Source organism: Diaporthe citri, assembly GCF_014595645.1.
Source record: "Diaporthe citri strain NFHF-8-4 chromosome Unknown scaffold_1, whole genome shotgun sequence".
Taxonomy (NCBI): Eukaryota; Fungi; Ascomycota; class Sordariomycetes; order Diaporthales; family Diaporthaceae; genus Diaporthe; species Diaporthe citri.
The window spans coordinates 10,147,862-10,174,284 of record NW_025064846.1 but is presented as its reverse complement, the minus strand read 5'-3'; the positions used below and the strand labels follow the sequence as shown (position 1 = coordinate 10,174,284).

General features: G+C 50.6%; 10 protein-coding genes across 10 annotated transcripts; 1 reads left to right on the top strand and 9 right to left on the bottom strand.

The window, feature by feature from the left end:
* Positions 1-23: 23 nt before the first annotated feature.
* Positions 24-3,845, bottom strand: INS49_002651 (uncharacterized protein; the record flags this gene model as incomplete). The annotated part of the gene is made up of 3 exons (XM_043163458.1): positions 24-2,975; positions 3,148-3,269; positions 3,449-3,845. 3 exons carry the CDS (start codon positions 3,843-3,845, stop codon positions 24-26), a joined length of 3,471 nt encoding a protein of 1,156 aa, XP_043031964.1.
* Positions 3,846-5,231: 1,386 nt separating this feature from the next.
* Positions 5,232-6,128, bottom strand: INS49_002650 (uncharacterized protein; the record flags this gene model as incomplete). Its single annotated transcript, XM_043163457.1, has 1 exon — positions 5,232-6,128. One exon carries the CDS (start codon positions 6,126-6,128, stop codon positions 5,232-5,234), a length of 897 nt encoding a protein of 298 aa, XP_043031963.1.
* A 309-nt stretch (positions 6,129-6,437) lies between these two features.
* Positions 6,438-6,938, bottom strand: INS49_002649 (uncharacterized protein; the record flags this gene model as incomplete). The annotated part of the gene is made up of 1 exon (XM_043163456.1): positions 6,438-6,938. The coding sequence occupies one exon, from the start codon at positions 6,936-6,938 to the stop codon at positions 6,438-6,440; it is 501 nt and encodes a 166-aa protein (XP_043031962.1).
* Positions 6,939-7,317: 379 nt separating this feature from the next.
* INS49_002648 (uncharacterized protein) lies at positions 7,318-7,938 on the bottom strand (the record flags this gene model as incomplete). Its single annotated transcript, XM_043163455.1, has 2 exons — positions 7,318-7,598; positions 7,725-7,938. 2 exons carry the CDS (start codon positions 7,936-7,938, stop codon positions 7,318-7,320), a joined length of 495 nt encoding a protein of 164 aa, XP_043031961.1.
* A 977-nt stretch (positions 7,939-8,915) lies between these two features.
* On the top strand, positions 8,916-10,626 carry INS49_002647 (uncharacterized protein; the record flags this gene model as incomplete). The annotated part of the gene is made up of 2 exons (XM_043163454.1): positions 8,916-8,939; positions 10,006-10,626. The coding sequence occupies 2 exons, from the start codon at positions 8,916-8,918 to the stop codon at positions 10,624-10,626; spliced, it is 645 nt and encodes a 214-aa protein (XP_043031960.1).
* Positions 10,627-12,282: 1,656 nt separating this feature from the next.
* Positions 12,283-13,021, bottom strand: INS49_002646 (uncharacterized protein; the record flags this gene model as incomplete). Its single annotated transcript, XM_043163453.1, has 4 exons — positions 12,283-12,361; positions 12,477-12,711; positions 12,891-12,906; positions 12,965-13,021. The coding sequence occupies 4 exons, from the start codon at positions 13,019-13,021 to the stop codon at positions 12,283-12,285; spliced, it is 387 nt and encodes a 128-aa protein (XP_043031959.1).
* A 3,561-nt stretch (positions 13,022-16,582) lies between these two features.
* INS49_002645 (uncharacterized protein) lies at positions 16,583-17,332 on the bottom strand (the record flags this gene model as incomplete). Its single annotated transcript, XM_043163452.1, has 1 exon — positions 16,583-17,332. One exon carries the CDS (start codon positions 17,330-17,332, stop codon positions 16,583-16,585), a length of 750 nt encoding a protein of 249 aa, XP_043031958.1.
* Positions 17,333-17,929: 597 nt separating this feature from the next.
* INS49_002644 (uncharacterized protein) lies at positions 17,930-18,403 on the bottom strand (the record flags this gene model as incomplete). Its single annotated transcript, XM_043163451.1, has 1 exon — positions 17,930-18,403. The coding sequence occupies one exon, from the start codon at positions 18,401-18,403 to the stop codon at positions 17,930-17,932; it is 474 nt and encodes a 157-aa protein (XP_043031957.1).
* A 1,608-nt stretch (positions 18,404-20,011) lies between these two features.
* Positions 20,012-21,367, bottom strand: INS49_002643 (uncharacterized protein; the record flags this gene model as incomplete). Its single annotated transcript, XM_043163450.1, has 2 exons — positions 20,012-20,073; positions 20,590-21,367. 2 exons carry the CDS (start codon positions 21,365-21,367, stop codon positions 20,012-20,014), a joined length of 840 nt encoding a protein of 279 aa, XP_043031956.1.
* A 2,214-nt stretch (positions 21,368-23,581) lies between these two features.
* Positions 23,582-24,686, bottom strand: INS49_002642 (uncharacterized protein; the record flags this gene model as incomplete). The annotated part of the gene is made up of 2 exons (XM_043163449.1): positions 23,582-24,503; positions 24,598-24,686. 2 exons carry the CDS (start codon positions 24,684-24,686, stop codon positions 23,582-23,584), a joined length of 1,011 nt encoding a protein of 336 aa, XP_043031955.1.
* Positions 24,687-26,423: the final 1,737 nt, after the last annotated feature.

Here is a 26,423-nt window from a genome sequence, read left to right as displayed (position 1 = left end):
TGCTCGTGGTGTCGCGACACGCCCTACAGCCACAGCAGCCACCTCACGCCCCGGACGAAGCCCTTGCCGACCCCGAGGAACACCCTCGCGATCATGACGACGAGCCAAACGTACCACATGAACCCGACCAGCGCCCACTCGAGCGCCAGCCAGCCCGCGCGCCGCGCCCAGCGGAAACGCCGCCTTCGCCGCCGCGATAGCTTGTCGATGACGTCCACCACAGCCTTGACCTTGCGGCGCTGCCCGTCCACAAGGTCCCCGCTGACCTCGTCCGCCTCCTCCGCTGCCGCACGGGTCATCGCGCTCAGGTCCAGCTGCAGCCGCGTCCGCAGCTGCTCGATCTGCCCGTTGATGTCGCTGCGGGTCCTGTGCCGGAACGACTCGGCCGCAGACTCCCACCGCTGCCTGGACGTCTGGATCGCCGTGCCGAGCACCTGTGCCGTCACGGGGAAGAGATCTGCCTCCGAGATGGGCTTTCTGAGGAGCTCCTGCCGCTGGTCTGCAGGCGCAAGCTGAGTGATCTCGGGCCACGAGACCCTGTTGCCGAGCGCCGAAAGAACGTCACTGCTCTCGTTGGCCGTCATGACATCGAGGACCTGGGCTTGGTGGGCCCGACGGGATATATTCATGGCCATCACGCCAGAGCTGAGCATAAGGGCCTTGACACGAGCAACTTCCCGCCTGGTCAACGGCGCACGTTCGGGCACGGAAGTCTGCTCCGATAGAGAGAAATGACGGCTGTCCCTGTTGAAAGCTGCCGAGAACCGGCGGGTCTTGGGCGACTGTGCAGACAACGCTGAGCCTGGACGTCTGCCACCAAACACCGGCTCCTCGTGGATATTACTCATGCGCATTTCGGAGTCTGAGATATCGACTTCTGGGTCCTTTTGTGTGTCCGCGGACGAGTCTGCAACCGAGATATCTATCCTGGGAGGCTTCAGGAGCTCAAATCGGGTCGACCGGCGACTAGCCGGCCTCGAGAGCGACACACCTGGAGGTGCATGGCGGCCGTCCGATGCAGACACGAATGGAGGCATGACGTCGAGGAAGTGTTTCGACTCTTGTTTGACGTGCCCTGGACGGCCTCTGATCGAGGCAGTCGGAGACAGCGATTTGCCCTGCTTGCGTCTACCGCGCTCCTCGACATCCGTGCCGTCGGAAGATGAAGTCGAGGAGTCAGAATCTTCAGCCTCCGACTCTTTCTTCCACAGTAGCTCGCTGACCTTGGAGACACCTGACTTGAGGACGCTGTCGATCCGCGGCCCCTTGAAAAGACTTCGCAGGCCGGCGCCGGGGTCTGCCAAGCGCATGCTGTTCGTCTTGCGGTGCGACTTTTGGCTGTCACCGGTGAGCCGTGATGTAATAATCTTCGGCTCTGGCCCAACGGAGCCATTCCTCGACCGCGATCGTCCTCGTTTGTCCACCAGTTCGGGGGTACTAGACAGCCTGTCGGAGGACACAGCGGCAACTTCAACACCATCCTCCTTCTCACTCGATTGGATCTCGTGCTGGCGTTCCGAAGGTCGCTCCCGGCTACGGTCGCGGAACATCTGCTTGACTTTGGAGAATGGATTCCTGGACGGCGATCCAGTCCTACTGGAAGCTGGCGACAGGTTTGTGCCAATGCCAGGTATGAAGTAGTTATCGCGACGCGAGGTGCGGGCTTCGGGCGAGTCTGGAGGAGAAGACTCAGATTCCATCGACGGCCTTCCCCAGAATGGAGGAACTTCCAGGCTTTCCCGACTCGGGCGCTGTGACGAAGTGATCTTGGGTCGATCGGCGTGATTTTTCTCCTCAACACCGCCAACGTTGCTAAAGGATCCTCTTCGGCTGTGCTGGCGACTACCTCCAGTTGAATCCGAGTTCTCCAGACGTTCTGGTCTGATAGAGTTTGACGGAAGGGACTTGGCCTCCTTTAGCTCGGGCTCCTGTGACAATTTGGCCTCGCTTTCTTGAGCTTCCTCCCGCGCTATCATTTCCATCATCTGCTTCTCAAGAATATCCTTGTCGATATCTATTGTGTTCTTTCTGCTGCGTTTCTTCTGGCTGTCCGAATCAGATGAACTTGAGGAGGACGAGTCCCGTCGACGGAGTGGATTGTGCGAATGACCATGTGAGGAGTTTGTGTGCCGATGGAAGCTCCTAAGCTCCTGCAACTTCTGGCGAGCTCTTTCACGCGTACCACCTGAGGCATGGTCATGATCGGCCTTGGTCGCTTTAGCGTCCGCAGTTGACTTTCCTGGCCCGTCTTCCGCCCCTGATAGTTGGAGCTGTGCATGCTTAGATGGAACCGCAGGTGAAGCCTCGTTTGTGGCTTGTGAAAGCGGCCGGTATAACCCCGAGTCTTGTGGGAAGACGCGCCGCCAGTTGCGGTCTTCAACCAGTCTTTTATGGTCATCCTGTTCCAGCCAATAGATATCTGCCACAAGATCAGCCGGCTCGATGGTCCAGTCGTTCCTAGGTCGTTTCGGCTTCGTGATAGCGTTTGAGGTCCGGGACACGTGGGACGGCGGGGATGTCTCAACCGTGAAGACGTCTGCGCCAGCAAATGGTGGAAGGGCAGAGCTGCCCGGAGTTCGAATTTGGCGAGTGGCGACCCATTTCGCAACCTCGTCCACCCAGTCTGTGACCCTACTCACATCGCCAAAGCCTTGGCTCTCGCCATCGATGGTCTTCCTCTCCCTAGCCCTGACCTTGCGATTCCTGATGTACTGTAATGGATCGTATGGGCGGCCAATCTGACCGGCGGTGTCGAAATTAAGCGGATTTGCAGATGTAGAGCCCGAGAGCGCATAGTCACTGGTGGTCGACGTCTTGGATAATGTGTTTGGTTTCAAGGGCGGTAGCAGCTCGAGTGCCCGGCGGTATTGAGCAAGAAGATCCATGTAATCCTTCGCCTTCTGAGCCCTCGCCAAAGTCGAACTAGAAAAGTGGTACCTGTAGCCACCACCGTCGTTCGTAGGGTCGAAGGCGGGCTGTAGGGAGCTGCTTCTCCCGCTGGACCCTAATCTCGACAATGCTCCACGTTCTGGCTTTGGTGACATGGTACGTGAGACCCGCCTCTGTTGTTGCAGCTGCTGTCTAAGGCTTCCTGCCACGGTATTATCTGTGGCCAGCGGTACTAGTCTTGGCGGCAACGGCTGCGACGCATTCCTTCTCTGCGCCATGCGCCTCGACTCGCTCAGATTCAAGGCCATATTGACAATTTGCGTCGATTCCATATCCAGCGATGACGTCGACGTGCGAGGGGATGGTGCCCTCGGACTCTCCTGCAGCTGATCTTGCCTGGTATCGCCCCCCAGGGCTCCAGGGGAAGTACGTGGCGGTCTTTCTGCAGAACCATTTCCCATGCTCCCTGGGTCTGGGGATAAGCCTAGGCCCAGTCCCAGGCTTGAATGCCTGCCATTCTGTATGTGCTCATCGCTATGTGTTGTTGATTTGCGCTGACTTTTGCTTTTGCCTTTTTCAGCTGTGCGCCGCGAGCGGTGCTTGTGCGGTCGAGTGTCCTCCACGACTGCGTCTTCAAAGGGGTCGGAAAGGAGGAATGCGCCGCTGGATCGTGGTTTGTACGGTTTCGAGTGGTGAGGCTGGCGCTTGTTTTCTCTTGCGATATCACTGCTCCTCTGTTGCCCGCCTGCGTGGCCGTTGACCGGAGCGTCGTCGTGGGAGGGCCGCTGTGCCAGGGTGGCATCGGTGGTCCAGGTGCTGTTCATGATGCTGCCGGAGGCGCTCGACTCGCCCACCTCTGGGCTGGCTGGGGCAGCATGGCGGTCCTGCGAGGCCGGTCGGTGGCCGCGAGGCGGTTGGAGGAGGCGCTGCTGAGGGCTGGCATCCTGTTCCGTCATCTCGAGCCGTCGTTGTTCACATGCCAGGGGCCAACGAGCTGAGTAGGCCGAGTTGAAAGTGCTTCAGAGACGGTGGACTGCAGGAGGGTGAAACATCTTGGTGCACGCGGCCATCGACGGGGAATCAGAGGTTCGGCTGGTTTTGGGCATGCGATGATGGGCGGACGGACATGAGTAGGGTGCTGTAGATTAAAGGCGCGGGCGGTTTAGCAGGGCAGAGTCAGCGCCTCTGCTTGATTTGTCGGCGGCCGCAAGTCGTCGCAGATCGTGGATGGCATGTGCTCGAGTCCCTACTGGCTGGGTCGGTGAGGGAGTGTGTGAGTGGTGTGTGTAACGTCCCTGTTTTCGCATGTGCCTCCCGCCCTTCGGACATAGGATCAGGGTCGGCAGGAAGGTTGGTGAAGGGGAGGGTTGGCGTAACGTCGGACGCCATTCGGACGGCCCAGGCCCATGAGGCGCAGTGCGACTGACCCCTAAGGCATGTACCAAGTACCGTGCCTAGCACTTGCAGTAAATTGGCAAGCTTGGTCGGCTGCCCCACCTTCCCATCTGCAGCTCAAGATCCAGTCCCACGTTGTCGTCTCGTTTTAGAGCTTTTGCTTTCGGTAGTGGCGGCATGGCGCCCCACCTGGGACCACCTTTGGGCCACTTTGGACCCAGATCTCCAGGTCCTCGGCCGGGCAGGCGGTGGTACCCTGATTGCACCTGAGACCCTCTAAATCGTATCTGGCCAAGATCCCCAGCCCGAAGCGTCACCGTCTCGTCGGAGAGCGCGCTTGACCACAGTGCATGAGACTAGACGGCCGTCATGACTATTGCTTCAGTCATTCCTTGCTCCCCAACTCTGACTCTCTTAGGCGTAGAGTCTCAGACCACGTACAGGTAAAGATTTACTTAGTAGCCCACAGAGCATGTTTCGAAGGAAGGGGTCCTTGATCTTGATGACGATGTCTCCCTGATTTAAAGTTTTGACAGCTCCAAGAAGCCTTAGAGGAACTCTTGGTACGTGGGCAGCCCCGGTATGGTGTGTGCTTGAGCAATGCAGCCGCCTACACCTTATGCAATTGCGTGGCCTCTAATACACTTGTACGCGCTCAAGACTGCATCACAACTCAGAGACCAAGGGGCCGCCAGTCGGCTGAGAACAGTCTTTACGCTTGCCTACCTAGATATGTGCCTAGGTAGGTATTTATGTAGGTATTCAAAGCTGGCAATTTTGACCCTGAGGAATAGCTCATATAGGTTGGTCTTAGCCCGAGTGTTGTATTGATGTGTCTGGAGGGAGAAACTTCCTACCCAGGTTGCTAACAAATTTACTCCTCAAGCACACTCGGCCCTAAACACCGTTCCTTCCCGGTATCTCAACCTCCAAGTCGCATGCTCAACTCAGATGATTTTGATCTGCTTCTGGGAAAATCTGGCGCTAAATGCTCGTGCATCTTCCTTGTCATCAAATTGGCAGCTTGCCATGCCCAACCCGTGATGCTTATCCTCTTCCACGCGGGCGAGTACCAGGTCATGGCCAAACCATTTCTCGTCATGGAAATGATGAGCACACACCCATATAAGAAGAGCATCATCGGTAAGATCATGCAAGGCATCAAAATAAACTTTGACTTTGGTCTCGTCCTTCTCGTAAAGGTTACTTCCATCGTCGCCTTGGATAATTCGAACGTCTTTCTCGTTCTCAAACCACTGGTGACTCCTCTTCTCCATGTCTATCTTGGCCAAAGCACACGGCCCTGCCAATGTCAGTATGCCGCCATCAACCTCTCCTGTGCCCTCTTTGCCGAGGTACCTCATCTCCACGGAGACCATGGATGTGAAGGAAATCATGTCCCCATGCTTGCATCCTATGAGGTTGAGATATCCATCGAGGCATGCCCAAGACCATGATGGTGCCCGATACTTCAATGCTCTTCTGGCCGGGGCCCTGACGTTCCACACAAGTGTGTCAATCAATGTCTCTTCCCAGAGGCCGGCGAGATACCGATGCGGCCCTGGTCTCAATTGCTGAAGTCTGGCCTTCATGTTGTTGGCTAATCCGGACAGAGCAACCAGGTTGTCGTTGGGTACAGTCAGTTCCCGACTGGCGTAGTACTTGGTCAACATGTTCCAGTCGGTGAAGAGCTGTTCATATGGGTCGCAGGAATGCCTCCGGTCCGGCGCATCTAACAGCTGCTTCCAAAGGAAGGGATGATTGGGGTTTCGATCCGTCTCTTGTGTCCCGCCATCTTCGTCATCGTTGTCACCTCTGAAACAATAGACACCCTTTGGGTGCATCTCACAGCAAGTCGACTCACGGCATTCCCAAAACACCTGCTTGGACCCAAAATGCAGGGTCCGAGGTGCGAGAAGTCGTTCTCAGACAACCCAGGATCTTTAGGCCAGAGGCTCGTTCTGAAAGAATAGACACCACGACCAGCCCTTCTCAAGACCGAATCTAAACGCCTTCTCCTCGCCGTCTTCTGTCAGCTTGAAAGAGACAATTGTTGGCGCCGCCCTTATTGAATCCCGCTCAAAGAAGTACCCGTCTTGGTTGTCTTGGGCACCAAGTGTTGAAGGATATATAAGGCTTGATCCGCTGACGGATTAAGCGTTCGCTTTTTCCACGCCAAGTGCTGAAACACTGAATAGTGCGTTCCTATACACGTCTTGCATTGTTGATGCTTCCCTCTGCCAGTCCTCGGTGGAGCCTTGGAAGATGCATAGTCGATCAATCCAAATGTAATCGACGCCAAAGTGTTGAGAAACATCTATAGCATCCCTGAAGGTCTTTGGGAAGTTGTCGACTGGCTGTTCCTGGCTCAAGTCTTCGACAGTTGATTGTAGTAGTCGTAGCAGATGCTCAACAATCTTCGTACCCCAGCAACAGCTCAACGCTTTATCCTGTAGGGTCTGGGAACGCTCGGTCCCTGGGACAAAGTGGAATGTGTGTGGAGTGTCCAGCTTGAGCAAACGAGTTGGTCGATACGAAGTGAATGTCTTCGACAGGTTGCATTGGGGATGAGAATCGAAACGTGTGCTCATCCAGGTCTCCATGGTGGACCATGCCTTAGGATCGTGGTTGGACAGTCCGAAGTTGAAGTTCATGTTGTCATCTTTCGGGTCTAATTTGTGTTTATCACACTATTAGTCTCTGCATCCCTTCCCAACGGTTAACCCTTTAAACAATTCTCTCAAGGGTAACATCTTATAAAATTATAAGAAGAAAGAAATATAGGATGAGAGGAAAAGTGAATTTAATGAGACACGTAGAGAAATTCCACGTATTAGTGTTCTCATTTGCTAGTTGCTACACTGCCTGCGTGTTCCAACCAAGCTGACGACATGTAAACCGTCCAGCGGCTGGATTAGATAGAGACCCTAGATAGGTGGCGATAAATCACCTGCCTCTTTTATTTGATAGCCTTATCTCTGTAAGAATTCTTATAAACCGTCTACTCTGCACCCTCCTAGCATTTTTGGATTCTTAGAATCTCCGACCGCCATTGCCCCTGCCATTTCCAGCACTGGCAGCAGCCTTCCTTGCTGCAGCCTCAGCCGCCAGCTTTTCGCTCAACTTCCTCAGCATGAGATTCTTCTTCTGATCTTCCTTGACCTTGGTTTCTAGCTCAGCATTGCTGGGTATCTCCGGCGTGACCAGCGTAGCGGCGCCAGTTTTGTTGCTGAAGACCGCATTGAGATAACGCACGTCGCTCGCGCCATCTACCAGGCCATTGGACGTAAACTCTTTGAGGCCTTGGACGGTCCCTGGATACTTTGTACAGTCGACATCGGATCTTCGTGCGGCTAGCACGAAAGCGATAGCCAATTCCACCCAAGTGAGGCAGCCCCGTTCGCTGGTCATGGCCGCCGGCTGTCGCCACTCTATCGTACCTGTCTTCAAATGGTCCTGATCCAGGTTCATGAAGTTCCAAGCGAAGTACCTGTTTCCCTCGTTCATGAGCATGATCAAGTCTTCAATGCTCTTACAAGCTTGGATGAGCTTAATACAGCCAGCCACAGTCTTGCCCATGAACTTTTTGACGTTGTTGCTGTGGGTTTTGGCCCAGTAACTCCCAGTCCGGTGAGGTGGGAGCAAGGCAGCCATTGCGCGTTCGAAGTGGATGATTGCTCTGCATATGCCCTTGAGCTCTGGCAGGCTCCAATATTGGCCGTAAGGAGAAATGTGGACGTGGAAGCCACAGCTTTGATTTCCCTGGAACGCGCAGAGGGCGGTCAGCCCGCTGAATAGTCCACTTATCTCATCACGCCACTCATTTGAGGCGCGAAAAGTCATTATAGGCGAAACAAATTCAACCGGATCTGGTGACAGGTCAGTTCGCGACTCCCAGGCAGTGGTTAAGGGAAAATCGAATCAGTCATCTAAGGATGCGAGGATTCCACGCGAAGATCTCTCATCTTTTTTTGCAACATAATTGGAGGGTGTGGGCGTGGAGTATAAAACAAAATACTTACATAAACCCGGTTTACGTCCTCTGATAGTTGAATCCCCGGTCAAGATCCAACTCCTATACATAGGACCTTGGTAGGGGAGGTCTTCGAAGTTCGGGTGAAGAAGCGAGCGAACTGCGCCGTTCCTCTGGCAGTCTTCCGTACGAGTCGCAGACAACCTTGGCAACCTCTAAAGTCCTCGACCACGGTTCTTTTGGAGGTGGAGGAGGAGCATTCACTAGAGACATAAGTGTCTCTATTTCGCAGCCGACCCTCAACTCATTGCCCGCTACCTGCAACTTCGATGAACTGGCCATGTCGATATAATCTGTTGTGGACTTCTTCTGGGTGTAGTTGGCGAGTATCTAAGGCTTTGAGAACAGATGTGTTGTAGATGATGAATCGTGAGACAAGAGGTAATTCTGATGGAAGAAAAAACCAATGCTGGAAAGGGTTCTATACTGTTTAATCGCTTGAGGAGCTGGAATGCTTGAGTGGTTTGAGTGCTTAAGCAGTTAATGTTGATCAAGTCTAAGTATGAGGAAGTACTTCATTCAGATCTGAACTGGACGTGCCTTCTTATATCACGACCATACTCACCAGAGTCTGGCTTTAGAAGGCTCCCTCGTCCAGATGAAGTCCCACTGCCGCGCGAAAGTGAGGCGATTCTATGCCATAAGGCTGCATGTGTCGAGGTCAAGTTCAGGAGGCGACCTGATGGCGTGAACCATGGCCAACGGCCCCGGACTGGCAGGCGCGCGGCTGGCCATGTCCCATTCAAAGTGATTTTCCAACGTGAAGGTTTCAAAATTGACCAATTGATGCTGGAGGCTAAAAGCATACATTGCTGTGCCACTGGTGGACATACCCAGCAAGGCAACTGACCACCAGCCCAGCACTGCATTACGGCCTCGGTTGTGTGATACGTCTTCATTCAGTGGATGCACATGGTCCTTGAGATGATAGGTGACTGCCAATATGCATGTTGGTGATTCAAAGTCTTATAACAGGTACATTCAACAGGGGTACGGCGGAATACAGCTGAATGAGGGATAGGATGGTTTTGAGGTCCTGACCTACGCCCAGTTCCAATTGGGTAGAAACGCGCCAGGTTTCTGGACTTGGAGCAAAGAAATCTGTACCTCTAGGCTTTGATTTAGATAAAACAAAAATAACATAGAGCTAAGCAAGATTTGTCACAGAGAGAGTCAACCTAACAACCTGGGAACATGTTGGCACCCATTCAGCTGTGTTTCGCTGCATGGGCGGCTGGAGATGCTAGGCCTAGTAGTGGATACACGCATAAATAGTAGACTGACCAGTAACCCAAATACTGGGCCCCCACACCCGCTACCAACACATCAGACTAACTGAGACCCCTCAGAGGCCCGTTGACTACCCCTTACGCCGGTGGCTCAACAGGAAATAGTACTCCCTGATTGCATCACCTGCAGCCATCTCGGGTACTAATAAAGTAAACCAGTGACCTATCTGTGGGTCAAGTTTCACAACTCCCATCAGCAGCAAACGTACAGAACTTGCTTCAACGGCCCGACTTCCAAATCGAGAGCAACCAAAAATCAGCCAGAACAGTTCAAAACGCTAATGACAATTTTCTGACACGAATCAAGGCAGCTGTTTCTGACTGCCTCTCCGTTCTCAACACAATGGAACCCGACAAGCATTTGCCCCAGGCTAATCTTGGCACAGATGTTGCAAATAGGATGATGAAAATCCACCCATCCCGACAGAGGCACCTCCCAAAGATTCCGAACCTCCCAAAGAAGAGTTACGCGGATTTTCTGCGTCGTACGCGTCCTTTCTCAAGGATCAAAGTGAGAACCCGGACCGCGACATCCTGGCCGAGGATTTACGTCAGAGTGAAGAGCGCCAGGCGGTCAAGATCAAACAACGCGAGAGGAAGGAGACCTATTTCTTCTACGGAACCCTGGTGGATCCAGGCATCGCCCAGAAGATCCTCAGCTCAGAGGCACCACCTGTCATGAGACCAGCAGTCCTCAGAAATCGTGGCCACCTCAAGATGTGGGGTCCTTTCCCTCTGTTTGTTGCCGACCAGGACCCGAGGGTTGAGGTGAAAGGGATGGCATGCGAGATCGAGGGAACTGCGAGGAAGGACCGGCTTGTGGCGTACGAGGCCGAAAAGTATGTTGAGAAACTGTGTCTGATCCATTTCCTCACCGAGGATGGTAGCACGGTCACTGGTGAGAGCGTTTTCGGCGTGGTATTCGCATGGATTGGTGATGACGACGAATTGGATGATGGTGCATTCGATCTGGAGGCGTACAAAACGGCTAAGGCAGAACTGGAGGTTACTAAGAAGTAGTCATAGTTCCTTGGGCTGCTAGATGAGGGCTCGCACTTCCTCCATATTGTGCTTGTAGGACCTCCTCGTACATGGAGAATGTTTCATTAAAAGGCCTTGAGGTAGCTGGTCAGATGTTGGATCATGCCGAGTTTCCTGATTCACTGTACTGCAATAATATAATTCGCCGCATGACTGATTGCCCGACTTCTTGGGCTACTTATGTCGACGGTTCTAGTCTATGGCGCCTCCAGAAGCGGTTCTTGCTAGCCTCGTCTGTGCGGCTGTCACAAGGCTGTCACTGTTTTCTTAGCCACAAGCTATAATCGTGTTCGAAACCTACTGTTATCGGCATTGTATTTTTTTTTTTAACGCTGGGTGTTTAAGCGTTTATCACTGTACAAAGGGACTGGATGCATACTGCTTAAGAAGCATATGTGTACAGATTAAAAACGAGACCACTCAATAATATAGCCGATCAAAATGCACGGAACATCGGTACTGTGTAGAATTCCCACCAAGGTGCTGTAATTGTTGCCCATGAAGTCTGCTAGCAGCGCAAGCCGCTTGCTGCGACTGGCATCCCACATCCCCTCAAGTCCATCCTTACACACGTTGCAAAGCATGACGATTAAGTCGTCACAGGGTAAGAGATTGCACCGGTTAGGTAGAGAAGCAAATTGTCAAGAAGCCTGGGGCGAAATGATCCCATGCCTGCCAAGGATCTCTGCTTACTTTTGTAGCTGTCGAAACCTCTTGCTAACCCATATCAAGGAGATCACATCTCAGCCTGCCGAAAGTCAAATCACGATTCCATAATAAATCATACCAGAAAAAAAAATTATCGAGCAGCCAGAATGGACAGTGTCTGATGGCGACGCCGTGATGTCTTGATGGCTCCTCGACTCGGCTGGCATAGCAAGTTGACAGGAGATGCTGAACTTGCTGAACTGGAGAAGGACGAGCCCATCATTACGAAAAAGAAATCTAGCCATATTGCTTCCACTTCTGATGCTATTCGGATCCTTTCCTTGCCAAGTTGGACGGTTCAATGGGAAGGCCGCATTCAAGAACATGTAACCTGGTCGACTCAGGGAACAGGTGATGAACTTTCGAGAGCAGAGTACTGAGAAGATAAAGACACAACGAAGATTAGCCTGTGGTGAGACGCAGATTCTGTCACACCAGACAGTCGAATTGCAGTTTTTGCATGGCGCACACATCACCAAAACAAAACGCAAACGGCCCTTCGAGCTTCAACGAACGGTCGATCATTGCAGGCGTGCTCTCCTTCGCTAGGGGAGCAAAACTGCACAAAAGGCCAAAAAGACCCTCCGAAGAGTCAGAAAATACCTCCGTCTTTTGCAGACCGTCGCTGATATTTTACTGGTTGCCGGCTCGGCTTGAACGTGGGATCATCGGCGTAGATCGAAACCTGACGCCTACCCAAATCGGCCACCTCGCCGGAGGTGATTGCCTGGTGAATTCTGTTGTTTATGTAGTTGATTGGTGGAATGGGACCATAGCTTCGAGTGAAGTCTAGCTTCAGTATGGGTACTGTTATGAGGCGCCTTGAGACTCGCCTGCATCGAGGAGCCTCGCGTCTGCTATCCAATATGACATGATTCTCCATCACCATCAAAGAACCCAAGGAGAATTGACCCCGCGTCATCGCAGTCAGAGGAATCTCTCAACCTGCTTCTCACTCCAATCCCAAAACTTGCGCGTCAAGTCGACACCACCCTCGCTCTCCGGCCTGGCTGCCAGCTGCAAGTCCTCGCAGATCGGCCCGATGCGCCCCCAGGGGAGGACATAACTTCCAGGTTTCGCAACCTCTGGGGACAGGCCAGCAAACAGCTGGGTATACGCACCGTTGACCGGGTGGTAGTGCATAAGACTGAAGCCTGAACAGGAAGCCCTGCTGACTGAATAGATCCGTCCTTAGGCCGGGGTTGAGAGGCACGCCCAAGACGCCGCTGGACCGCTTGGAGAACTCAACGCCATACGCCCAAACGCCCACTTTGGCAAGGCCGTACCGCTCGATGCTCAGCTTGGGGCGGTGGTAGTACAGGTTCTCGAGGTCGAGAGGAAGCACTCTGCCGATGTCTTGACAGAATTTAGATCGGCAAGATCCAGATGCAAAAAGACAAGCTCGCCCTTGGAGGCAGGCTCGGCTTTCTTGATGCTCGCAATGGCGTCACCCTTTTCTCGGGCTGCTATGTAGACTTTTGCATTCTTCGAATAGAGGATCCGGGCAAGCTCCAACCCCATTCCTGACGTCGAACCTGTCACTATGTAGACCTGTCGAGACCTTGTCAGCTCCCCGTTTTTTTTTTATGGGCTCAGTAACACAACTGACCTTGCCTGTTAGGTCAGGCGCATCCTTCTCTGTGAAGGCGGGCGCACGAGGGAACATCTGCGCCCAGAGACTGGCAAAAGAGGGAGCGATTGTTGGTCTGCTCTAAGACTGAAGCAAGAAATAGAAGCGGGAGAAGTGTGGGGGCGCCGGCGTACGGTCAGCTGACTGGAGCAAATAAGTGACGACAGAGTTTCCAAGTTGACTGAAGGCGGGCATATGGCGATGCAAATACTCAAGTTTATTCATGTAGCCCTCGTGTCCAAATCTTTCGTAGGCGAGATGGAATTAGGATTTTTAAAAGACAACCGTATTTTTATAAATGATGGAAGTAGTAATCGGAGAGATCTTAACTCTACTATGGGCAATTCGTCAGAGCCACAAGAACTGTGCAACAGACGATCCAAGGACCTTCCTGACTCCTTGACCGTCGTCTTGAGTCTATTGCCATATTTACTGTAAGGTTCCGTATCCACCGGCGTGGGCCTACTGTCTGCAGCTGGAATAAATACTACGGCAGGTTACAACTCGGTGAAGCGTTGGTAACTAGAACAGGAACGCTGAACCGACGCGGACCTAACATTCTCCATCGTCTTTCCGAAATTTGCTTAAGCCATCCTGCGCTGCAACCAACAAATCTCTCCAATAGATGTGTGATCCACGCAAAAATGGCACCATGTCCCTGCTTAGCCTTGACTGTTGGTCGTGGCGCAATGCCGGGCCAATTAACGGGCAACGTAGAAGTGTTGGTTCCCACTCGCGGAGGACCAACAACAACGCTAACTTTCAGGTCCCTACCCCGGTTCGCGCCTACATATATGCTACTAAGTACAAGAAAGCAGTTGAGTGTATCCGAGTACATATCTACCGGTGCCATCAGAGTGGAACTGCTTCGTGCCGATGCTGAGATGCATGTGTCTATTTACAGCATGGAACTGCCCAAAGCTGTCTCCCTCTTCTCCGGTCACGTCCCATGCGCGCGTGTAAAATTCTCTGTGCTTTAGACTAAGCTCACGGCCGTTCTCATCCAAAGAGTTCCCTAAAAGATCGTGCCCCCGAATTGTCGAGCGAATTCCGAGGCGACGACCATGGCCGACTCCCTTTCAACTGGGCCCGATCTTTGCCAAGTTCCTTCTGCAACACCTTTCGATGGAATCCTGCCAAATCTTAAAGATCCACCGTCCCTAGCTGCTGCCTTGATTGTGGTTACAACCATAATAATGGCTTGGGCTACCGTATTCCTCGCTGGCCGACTTTGGACTAATAGGCGCCGACTTCAGCCAGCAGATGGTGCGTGAATCGACATTGGTTGTGGGTTTGTCGTGAGGGCTAATCATAGACTGCAGGATGCGCTGTACTAGCTCTCATCATGACGGTTGCCTGCTCGTGTGTTATTTTCGCTTGTGAGTTCTGAACAGATGCAAAATTACCTAGACATCAGACCAACTTTTCTTGGGAGAGGGGCGGAAGCACTCACAGCACATTTCTCCGCATAGTAAGAAAATACATGCGACACCAGTATGACACCCCCGTCTGCTGGTTCAATCCCACTTATATCAAGGCAAGCGGAAGGCAAAGTTGGTTATGGGTGTCTGTGCTTACACAAACGTAGTTGAACTTGGCTTTTCAGATCCTAATGCCGTTATCTTACATTTTCTCGAAGGCGTCTGTGCTGCTGCTGTTTCTGTAAACTTTTTCGGTGGACAAGAAAATGAGGTTCGCTATATATGCTGGCCTTGTAGGCATTATTACTGACTATGGCCCAAACTTGATTCTTGGTCCATATTACTCAGTCCCGCATATTGGTGAGACATGGACAGACCTCCTTGTGAATCGTCGTCCATACCAATTGGTGAAAGTTGGTTTGGAACAGGCAGCTCTCGCTGTGATATTGGATCTTTACATATTCATACTTCCATTTCAAATGCTCTCATCACTCAAATTGGGATCTCGCAGGCGCCTCCGACTCTCGATCGTCTTCGGGACCGCATTGATGTGAGTGCCGCTTCTGTAGTGTCCAAGGCAGCCTCCTCTGGCTGGGGGAGGGAAAGGGAGAAGGCAAAGGGCATCGGCTAACCATGAAAACTTAGAGGGGCGTGATTACTAGTGTCATGGGACTGGCATTACGTGTGCCCCTTCTTACGACGAAAGATCAGACGGGGGTACAGGGCCAGGTTCTAATTTGCGTGTAAGTTGATCCGTCATATTCGACGGCTTTACGGCCACCGCATGCAAAGCGTTGTATTGACTCTACTTTCTTTAAATAATATGGTAGAGATCTACATCGCAATCATAGTTTCGTGCATGCCTGCGTGCGCGGGCTTTGCAAGGACGTACATCGGGGAATCAGGCTTCTATAAACGCCTCACTTCCCTCTTGCGCCATCGCAACAATACCCACAGGAAGCCTCCAGAAGCTTTCGAGGCGAAAGACATGCCGGACAACAGTACTGAGAAGACAGACCTCGATGACACTACTGGGCTCGACCCCTACTGGATTCCAAACAGGGCGAGTGAAACGGGCTTCTTCTCACAGGGTGGTGCAGAGGATTGGTCATCCGAAGGACTGGGGCCTGGAATTGTGAAAACAGTTCAAATTGCACATTCATACCACCCTCGATGGGATCAAACGGATTACGCTTCGCAAGGACAGCAGTCACAGAATCTGATTTGGACTGAGACCAAAGGCTTTAGTGGCTGAGTCCTTGAGTCTTGGGCCACCAGCCATACATAGCGCCCGGCAGACCTGTTCAGAGGATATCAGATATGAAATCACTGGCTCGAAAGTACAACCCTATGAAGCAAGCACCATCACATCTGATTGATATCAGTTCAATTCCTTTCGTGTCATTCAGACCCGAACCGTCGCGGAAGGTTTCAGAGCAGCGTATCTTCTTGGATCCCGTTGGTGAGTATCACTTGTTTCTCAGACTTCAAATAAACTGCCAACGTGACCGTGGTCCTGGAAATGGTGGCGCCGTCTGCATTATCGATGTCAAGCAGTCCCTTGTAAGTGGTGTACTGCCAGTGGGGTCAGGCGGCGTGCCATAGATACGAGACCATTACCAATCAATGGACAACACTTGAATTCTATGGCACAACCATCCTCAGGACGAACGGATGGTTGTTGGTTGAGAAAAGGCATCAACGGCGAAAATACTGATGGCACGACGGTGTGCACACAAAGTAGGGGGTGTACGACATGTGCGGTTCACTAGCGTGTTTTTGGAACGATTGATTGCATATATGCAATCAATCGTTCCAAAATGGAATATGCATTCGATCGTTCCAAAACTTTCGTAGTTGTGTACCTGATAAAGTTACATTGGACATTTGCAAAGCAGCACAAAAGACTGCCAACACACAGAGCGGTTGAAACCAGTGAATCTTCAGAACGACTGATCACTTTCTGGGCAACCGATTTACTCTCAGTCAGGAATCTGACAGAAACAACACCTTCAGTCACACCAGCTATAGGAATGCACGTCTACCAAAGTCAAAATACAACAAACACATCCAGCACAATACACTAGCAATTTGCCCTCCAACTCGGCTACCAGCAAGTCTTCAGCCACATCGACGCATGGTCCCACCAGGGTGACCGGCGGGCTCGTTTCCAAGCTCATTCCCCGACCTCGCTGTCGCTGTCAACCCGGGCAGCAAACCGGCCACGCGGCTGGTGGTCACTATCGTTGCCGCCAGTGGGCGAGCAACGGCGGCATGGCGTATCTGCTGACGATTGAGTGGTCCTCGGCGCGTGAATGAACGGTTCGGTCTGGGTTCCGGTTTGGTGCTGGTCGTCCAGATTGCCACAGCCTACTCCGTCTTGATCTTCGGGGGCGGGAGTCCCGCCGGTGGGGGTTGTCGTCTCCGAGTCCCGGGTCGCTGGCGAGGGTGCGGGTGCGCGTGGGAAGCTCTGGGGACGGCTGTGCCAGAACGCAGTGTACGCCGGCGGCGAGACTGCCGGGGACCGAGCCCACTGATCGTGATACAGACTGGGTATAGGGGGCTCTCTGAGGGGGCCGTGGGCGGTGATGGTCGTGCCCTCGCTCTGAGAGTGAGATGGGGTGCTGGACCCAGGGACCCAGCTCGTGGTTGGTTGCGTGAAGTGCTCCGGCCTGTTAGTGTCGTCCCTGCTCGCCAACAAGATGCGGATTAAATCGAGACATTCGCTAATGTTGTCAACGATACCGAGGAGAACGAGGAGCAATGCGTCCTGGCGAGGTGAGGCGTCCAAATTCGAAGATTCATTTAAAAGGTCAGCCCAGGGACAGTCTGGGTCATCGCAAGACAGAGAGTGGGCGGCGCTGTACAACCGCCTGATGAAATCCTGCTCCTCTCTCATCGATTCTACAGTGGAAGGAGTATCCATCGTGGATAGACTATTGCGGCTTGTCCAGCGGTGAGTAGTATCCGTGTATGGCGTAGAGTTGTTCGGGGAGGGAGATTCGTGGAAGAGCCCGAGCTGGATCTCTTGTATTTTAGTTGGGCAAAACAATCAAATGAATAAGACAAATCGAGAGGGAGAATCTTGTTTGTGATGAAGCATTTGTAGAGGAGTAACATGCTCTCATCCATACTTTTTGTCATGAAGTTTGTGGGACTCTGTTGAATGTGAAGGAGTCACAAACACTCAAGTCAATTTTGCTTCCAAATCTGGGCGTCATTACAGGAAAATAAGTTTTCCCTCGTCTTGACAACACTTCACTCGACACGTCAAGCAACTTATTCTTGGATTTAAGCAGAAACCTCAGGCAGTCAAAATATTCCACACTCACTCACTGCACAGATTGCATACTCCATTTGATTCACAATGACACCCCAGTCTTGATAAAATTCAAGGTTTCATATTCAGTTGAGATCTCACAACGCCCTGAAATATGCATTTCCCGATCAATGAGTTTATGAGTCATTTAACTCTACAGTGCTCACTTGATGATCATAACTTTGCCGACTGTTGGCGGCGTTTCTAGCTAGAAGTTGGTCTTGGTTCACAGGCCCAGTACTCCTCATAGAGCGCTGGTCGTCGAAGCCTGAGAGGGTTTTCTGACTCCAGGTCATTATGATGAGCATGGCTTTTCACGTATGGCCATAACAAGCTGGACTGGTGCTCGAAGTCATTGCTTGTGATATGCTTGAGCCTGGATGTGCTGCCGGGTCTCGTTGGTGCGTCGTCAAGTTCTGGGGTCTCTGGGGTTATCAAGTCATCGCCCGAGTTCATTGAGACTTTAGTCCCTGCGCTGTCGTAAGCCACGCAGGGTTTTGAACCAATTTGTTTAGCGATCTTTGAAAAAATGAAACCCATCTTGTCTTGTGTCTTTTCTGGGCTGGCGTCATCTCCCTGGCTCGAGGTCTCAGGGTTCTGGAGGAATCCTCTTGATGCTTTCAATGTTGGCTTCTCAGGATTTTCTTGGTGATCGACTGTTCTCGATTCTATCGACATGATTGTGGACTCCTTTGGTAGCTTCACAGCTGGGTCAAGGTTCTGTAGTGATCTCCCATGATTTAGTATAAAATACGTCTGACCTGATCAACAAAGGTGCTGTCCAGAAACACTTGTGCTCCAGTCTAGGCGCTCCCAAATGAAATGAAATCCTCTGTTGCCCTTGAACGCAGTCTTCTGTTGGTGATTTGCAAACGAGGCATTGTGACTTGGTCTCAGTCGAATTGATAACCATGGAATTTCTTTGACCTGTGCCAATGCTCACAGTAACCTCACAAAATCAGCACAGCCATGCAAAGATTCAAGTGTCGGGGAATCAAAATCAGACAATGACGTTGGAACTTTCAACTCAGGCAATCGAGTTAGACAAAGTAAGGCAACACATTGGTTCCTGATAAATAATGACAAGCTGTGGTTGACAGCCAGGGTGGGATGCCTTGACAAGATCCAGAGTCTTGCCAGACTGAAGGCAGCAGCTGGAAGACAAAGAGTGAGGGTCGAAGTGCAATCACAGGGAAAGGGCCCTCGCATTCACATTTCACACATGCAACTGGGCTGCCTGAACAAGACCATCCCATTTAAGACCACAACATGCACTGATTTTCCAACCCAGTAGCGTGATTGTCAAGGCTGCACGATTTCAATCGTACCAAACTAACAAAATCGCAGAGCCGTGTGTTCGAGTGGCAAGTGGTCGAAAAAAAAAGAAGGTCCGAGGGGAGGGGCATCACATTGGTGTGACTGAGGGGAGGTGATGTCGTGGGAGATCCTGCGCATCTTATAGACAAGAAGACAGCTGATGATTCAGCATATTTCCTGGTCGGAGCAATGACTCTGATCAGTGTGGGTGGGTTGAAAGAGAACATCGCGCAGAGAGATGTGAGGGAACAGCGTGGGGAGCCTGCGGGCTAGAGTGGTATAATTCCGGCTGAAGTCCTGTGAGTAACATCCCTTCCGTCCGATGTGCTGCCTTAACAATCACGATCTGGGTTCTTTTTTTGTGCCCCGTTTGAAATCTGTCCAAGTAATTTCTAAGAAAGACTGAGCCAGAAGGTGGTCTCATTGGGGACTTGATGGATTTCTACCTAGTCCTCCTGCCGTTGACCTCCCATCTTCAGAATGAACACCTGAATATTCATGATCCATCAGCGCTTGAATGATTTCAAACCATGTAGATTTCTCAGGGGCCGCGATGGCCAGACGTTCACTTGCCACCATAGGGTATCCTAGATGCGATCGCAGCTACTTGGAGATAGTCAGGAGAGCTGCATCGCATGCCATACTAGGCAGAGTTGCCGTGTAGGAGACACAAAGTCGAATAAATACATTCTACCCGGACCTTCCCAACATTCCCAGTGTCCGATGTCAGTGGTCACAGACGGTCCAGATGCTCAAGCTGACAACACTAGTGACTTTGTTCTGGTTGATGCTACCAAAACAGCAGATGGAGCACTGCACTGTCATACCAAGTAGCCTTGACAGTCCCCCAGACAACCTAATCAGAGCCTCTGTCGCCAGTCATTAGGACCCTTCTCAAATTTCAGGCGATAATTGTGCCCCAAGAGATACCTTTTTGAGCTCGTGGCAGAGTGCTGCTCAGACACCAGCCTATCGAGACACCTTTAGCAAATCCAGGAAGTCGGGAGCATTGCTCTTGAAATCACCGATTGCTGTTGGACTTGTCAACTTTCACTCGTGTCCTGATGGACAGAACTGCTACGACATGGGCAACAGTCTGTGGGAGAGGAGGGAAGTGGAATAGACTCGTGGCCTGTCGAAATAACACACACAGGCAGGCTAGGACTCCAATGGCTATCAAGAAGGGCCCCAAATCATGCAGGGGAGCCCTTTGTGGTAGCATACTGGCCTCTTTTGTGATGAAAGATGCTATACGAGTCTATAGACATGACTGAGATCCAACTTCGGCGCCCAAGAGTCCAGCCCTCAGCCGATGTTGGCCCAACATGCGTGAATCATCGCGGTGCTTTCCTCAGGAGTGATTATATCGAACTGGACTCCCACCTGGCTAAACAAAAGTTTAAGAATTTGCATAGGGGCCTGTGTAGTTTCTGTTTCGTCTTGAGATCGACTACGAAAAGGCGCAGGTGCCTCTGCATGAGAGTGGAGGCAACTCGAAGCAAACGTGACCTCTCTTAAGTCATGATTGTAAATCCGACATTCATTACGGAGGGCCTGGAAGACCTGAGAATAGAACTCAAGCGGGCTCCAGCCGTCTGGAAATTCGGGGTAGAACTCGGCCGGATCGGAGTTGCCCCAAAAGTCGGTCAGGTGCAGCCGAGCAAGAGACGGCGGCAGGAGATGCGGCAGCTGCAGGGCGACGGCCGGGTCCGCGGACCCAAAGAGCCAGATAGACTCCGTCGTCAAGTCCTTCAGCTTGGTCATCTGCTTTAAGGTCGACAACGAGGACGGGTACCTTTTGGATTGCCAACGGTCTTCGGCCGGGTAAGTCTCCGGAGAGGTCCTCAGGGAGAGAGTTTCTAACGTCTTAGAGACATTGAGGAGAGCCCTTGGGATTTGCGGGCGCGGGTGCGGAAAAGAGAAAAAGTCTAGGAAGCTGGTTGGTCCGTCCCGAAATTCAGCCCGGAGCGATTTCAGCTTCGGAAACGCCACTACGGCTGACATGTCGTCCTGTGGGTCATCACCGCAGAAGACAAGGACCTCTTCTACGTTCTCCGCGAGAGGCTTTGAGTCTTCCCATAGCGTCCGGAGGTTGCCTTTGATATATGCGAACTGTGGAGGATGCTTCACTTCGAGGCGGCGAGGCAGGGGTGAGTTCATGAAAAGACCAGCCAGGATGATCTCTGTGCGAAGGCGTTCACCCTTACCATTATAGTCGTCAATGGTAAGGGACTCCAGACCCTGGAGAAAGTGGTGTCCGTAAGGTCGAACGCTGCCTTGGGATTTCTCCGATTCGCCGAACACACACCTCCGAAGAAAAGGCATTACGGCATCGGACTCAGGGCAGACATTAAAACCGTCGAGGGGAATACCTTTCCGACCCCCACTCCGCATGAAAAGCCATTTGATACGTGGGCACAGTGCTAACACAGCGCCAAGGAGCTTCGAGTCCTTAAGAGTGTCTGGGCCACCGATGAGTTTACGAGTTAGCGACTCCCGAGACCTTGGAAATTGCAGTCGAGGAACAGATACCCCGCTTGTGCTGCAAACATGGGCATTTGACTGTTTCAGTAGGGTGAAGAGATCGCTGGGCAAGAGGAATTACTGGAATAGGACCGCCGGTCTCACAAAATCGAAAAGAGTTCGGCCTGTGGGATGAAGCCTGCAAGAACAGGCCTTGCGAGTAGAGGCCCGAACAAGGTTGTATGGTCAAGACTAAGAGCAGCATACTTACTGAGCTCAGCTATGTCGTGGTCGAGGCGATCACATGGCCACTCGTCCCTGATTAAATCCCATCGTTCCGCAACCATTGTAGCTTCCTCGTGTAGCAAATCTGCGCTTGATCCCGGGCTGACAGGTTCTCCCCGCAAGATGCCAACCCAAGCGAAAGACCGGACCATTGAGCGGCGATCGGGTCGTTTGGCGAGCGTGCGGAAGAAATGGAACAACTCACTCCGGTCTTTGATAAGTGAGTTACGGTAAAGGCAGGGAATGACAAGGCCATAGAGCTCTTTTGAAGCTAGGCAGGCGTTCAAGAGGCTGGTCCGGCATTCCACATGGCCCGGTCTGACGACGGGTCTGTGGGCGCTGGATTCGTACGTGGTGAGAGGTCCATCCGGGCGCAACTGATCCAAGATACCCATGAATACGTCCTGGGGGAGATCTGAGAGGGATATGGCGCCTCCGCCGTCGTTTCGGTGTTTTGGCGGCTGAGCACCTGTACCTCCGGCTTCATCTGGGGGCTCTGCCATCGGCACCGCGAGCGGCGCAGAACTGCTCTGCGCTGTCCCCAGGGAACGCCTCTCTCGCTTCTCCTGAAGTACGATGGTATCTAAAGTTAAGTAGTCGGTTGCGGAGCTAGTGACTGCTATATACAGAATTTGGGAGACGGCAGGAGTTGACGTGAAGTCAACGTCAGGAGCTATGCAGGGTTTGGTTGGGCTTGGGTGGAGAGGGGGCTAATTGTTGCCTATGGTCATCTGGCCACCCTGAAAATTCCACGTACCATTAAACGCCGCAAGTTATCTATCTTCATTTTGTTCATATGAGAAGTAAGAAGGGTGTTGTCTTCCATTATTGCATACAAAACAAACCAGGAGGAAGTCTTTGAAACTTGGGCAGTTATTAATATTTTCTACGAATAATATGTAACGTCCCCGGCCCCGGTATGGGCCACCCCCCATCTGGGCCAGCCAATTTCCTAGCAAACGCACCTAAAGGCGCCCACTTTTAAAAGTCCCAATATTAAATCTAAATTAAATCTAAAAATAGCCAGAACTAACTTATATATATTATATTATATATATATTAAGGATAAAATATTTTAAAAAAATTATATAAGCTTTAATATTTTCAAAAGAGTTTTTAAACTTATATATATTTAAAATATTAAGGAATATTAATAATATTACTATATATAAAACATTATTAATATTTCTTAAAAGAAATTAAGTAAAATTATTGTTTTTTAAAAACATATTAATTTAATATATAATATTCATTATTAAAAAATTATACTTATATATATTAAATGTATTAAGTAAATTAAAGTTTTAAATTTTCTTTAACAAATAATTTATAAAGAAATTATAAAAATATAATTATTTCCTTTAAAAATATATTTATATTAAACATTATAAAACTTATGTAAACTTTAAATAAAATTTATATTAAATATTAAAAATATTAATACGTTAAATAAATGTTAATATAATATTATTATATAATTTTAATATTTTTATGAAATCCTTAATATTTTAGCAACTTAATATTAAAGAATTTATATATAAATAATTATACTTATTATCATTTAAGCGTATTTTAAAAGATTTAAGATCATTTTTTATAAATATAAATGTAAAAAGTAAGTAGTTACAAGATTTAAATAGAATTAATGAAAGGGTATTAAAAAGTGGGTATTTAGTATGTAAAGTGGTGGCCCAGATGGGGGGGTGGCCCAAACCGGGGCCGGGGACGTTACAAGACATTACCTATATACGAAGAGCTGCGCAGTGTGACCGCTCAGGATGTAATAACCGACTATCGAGACTTGCGCACCAAGTCATCCACCTGTGCAGAGATACTCACGATCGGGAACGCACTTCTGCTCCCGGCGTTAGTGCTCTCCACAATCGGATCCGCAAAGAACTCCTCGAGGCTGAACAAGGCGTCGGGCCCGATCTGGACAGCAGCAGGGACCTGGCCGCCCTGGGCCTCGGGGACGTTGTTGGAGACCAGGCCCAGCGTCTCTGCGCTCTCCCACTTCCCGTCCTGCGACCTGATGACCCACACGCCCGCGGCGTCCTCGGCGACCAGCAGGATCGTGTTGTTGTACTTGGCCGGCAGGAGCACGGCGTCGCTGAAGCCAATGGGCGCCGACGGCTGCGTGCCGTTGGGCCCCGTGCGCGGGATGAGCACCGGCGTGCCCGTCTCGCTCCCGCTGACCCCGTCGAAGCGGTAGATCTGGCCGTCGGCGTTGTTGTTGGTCAGCAGCACGTCGCGCTCGCGGATCGAGGCCAGGCCGCCGAACCCGGCGTTGGTGGTGTTGGCCAGCTCGTCCGCGGGCGGGAGGAACCACGGCTTGAGCCCGTTGCCGTCCTTGTCCACGCGCAGAACCGTCCCCGGGTACGTGCCGACGATGTAGATGTTCCCGTCCTTGTCGTGCTCCACGTCCTGGAACCCGCCCCACGCCCCCTGGGTGATCAGCTCCGTGATGTTGCGCTGCCAGATGACCTCCCGCTGGTCGAAGTCGTACTTAAGGACGATGTTGGCGCCGGAGACGTCCTGCCCTGCGGTGTTGAAGGCGGCGCCGGCGTCGACGAGGACGGTCAAGTGCCCCTGCGCGTCGGACAGTGCCGGGCCAAGATGAAGGGCTGGGTCGCCAGAGATCCCGGGCAGGAGGATGGTCTCCAGGTCTTTTGTGTATGGGTTAAAGACTCCGACCGAGGCGTTAAAGAGGACGCTGTGTTTTGCAATTAGACTTGTGGAAGCACTTAATGGCGCGAAGATCTGTTCAGGAGACTGTGGTAAGAGGGTCTAAACCGTTCATAACATACCCGAAGTAGACCAAGCAACGGTTGAAATCAAACTTGGCATTCTCTGGGTACAGTTGAAACTCGTCGATAACAAATGTGCTGCTGTTCATAGACGGACAGCTCTGTGCACTCTTCGGACGATGTTGACCAGAGGGAATAGCCTGTGTCAGACCAGCAAGGCTGGCGAGCCCCGCTAGGGCGACAGATCCTGCTCTTGAGATCATATTCGAGGTTTGACGGTATGTTCCTGAATTGTTTGTGCCTGTTGTGATTAGAAAACGAAAGTGGCAATGAGTAGACTGAATAATGAATGTATAGATCGGCGCTGCACTAACTTATAACGTCCCCGGCCCCAGCATAAGCCGGCCCCCAATCTAAGCCAACCCACACCCACATACACGCATGCACACATCTAAATCTACCCCATAAATACTCCTTAATATCTTTATAAGGGATTTTTTTAATTACCAAACTTCTTTATAATATTAATTAAATTATCATAAAGCTATATTATAAGGATAATATATATATATTTTTTAAAAATACTTAAGTTTTATGTAATATTATTTAAAAAGTAATATTAATATTAATATTAATATTTTAATAAATATAAAATAAAATAATAACTTAAGTAATATTAAAATTAAATTATTAATAATATTTTATTAAGAATCTTTAGATTTTAAGGTTTACAAATATATATGTATTATATATATAATCATTTAATTTAAGTAAGTTATAAAGGAAATAGCGTATTTTTTAGGTTTTTGTTGTTCTGCAGCGGAGGGGGAGCGCGAGTCAAAAAGACAGGGGGGGGGGAAGGTTCGTTTGCCACACACAGCTTCTCGTGGGAGATCGTCCAAACAAGCTTCTTGAAACCTTGAAAGCTTAACTGGCCCTCGCCCGCCGCCTAGATATGTGTTTCTCGGCGACTTTGTTACCGACGCCGCTCACCGCATTTACATTGGTATCGGTCTGGCCCCTGCGGCCGGATCTGCTCCTGATCATGATCTATGCGAGTCAAATTTACTGTCGAGGTCCCGCAGTGATTAATCCATGCCTCCGGACCGTCTAGCCCCGTTCCCTATCGCCCGGTCTTGCTGTGTTCGTAGCATAATAAGTTGTTCGTTCTCGGATTGCAGACTGGGGCTCTCCCGCCGGAGGTGATAAGGTCGTGTCGATCCTACCCGTTCCATGCCATCCAAGCTAATATTTCGCACATGTGCAATGGGACGTTGCCGGGAGGGACGAGCGGGGGGTGCAATCGGTTCAAATGCCGATACGCGCACGCAGCTAATATGAATGCTTCGCCGTTGTTCTCTCCTTTCCATTAAGCTCTTAAGCATAATGGCTCTGCCAGTCCTGTCGGTCTACCCACTTCTCACAATTTTCTTTGAAATCATGAGGCTCAAGGTTGGGGATCTAACGTCCTCGGCCCCGGTGTGGGCCACCCCCCCTTTTGGGCCACCATCGCCCAGATTAAACGCCTTCTCATTAATATTAATTGCTTACCATAATGATTACTAATCCCTTTGCTAATAATGTTTTTCATGCTTTTAAACCCTTGTTTTCTTTTAATGTTATATTAATATTAATTTAAAAATATTAGATAACCTTAATATTAATAAAAGTTATATTTAAATTAATTTAAAAAAATTTTTTTTTAATTTTAATTTAAGCCTTATATAATTAATTTTTATAAGCTTATTATTAATTATATATTTTTTAATTATATAGAAAAATATTAAATTTTAATATATTAAATATTTATTTATAATATTAATATTATTATTATAAACTTAGTTTAAAGCTAGGCAGGAAAGGTTTTTGTTATTGCCAGAGTTATG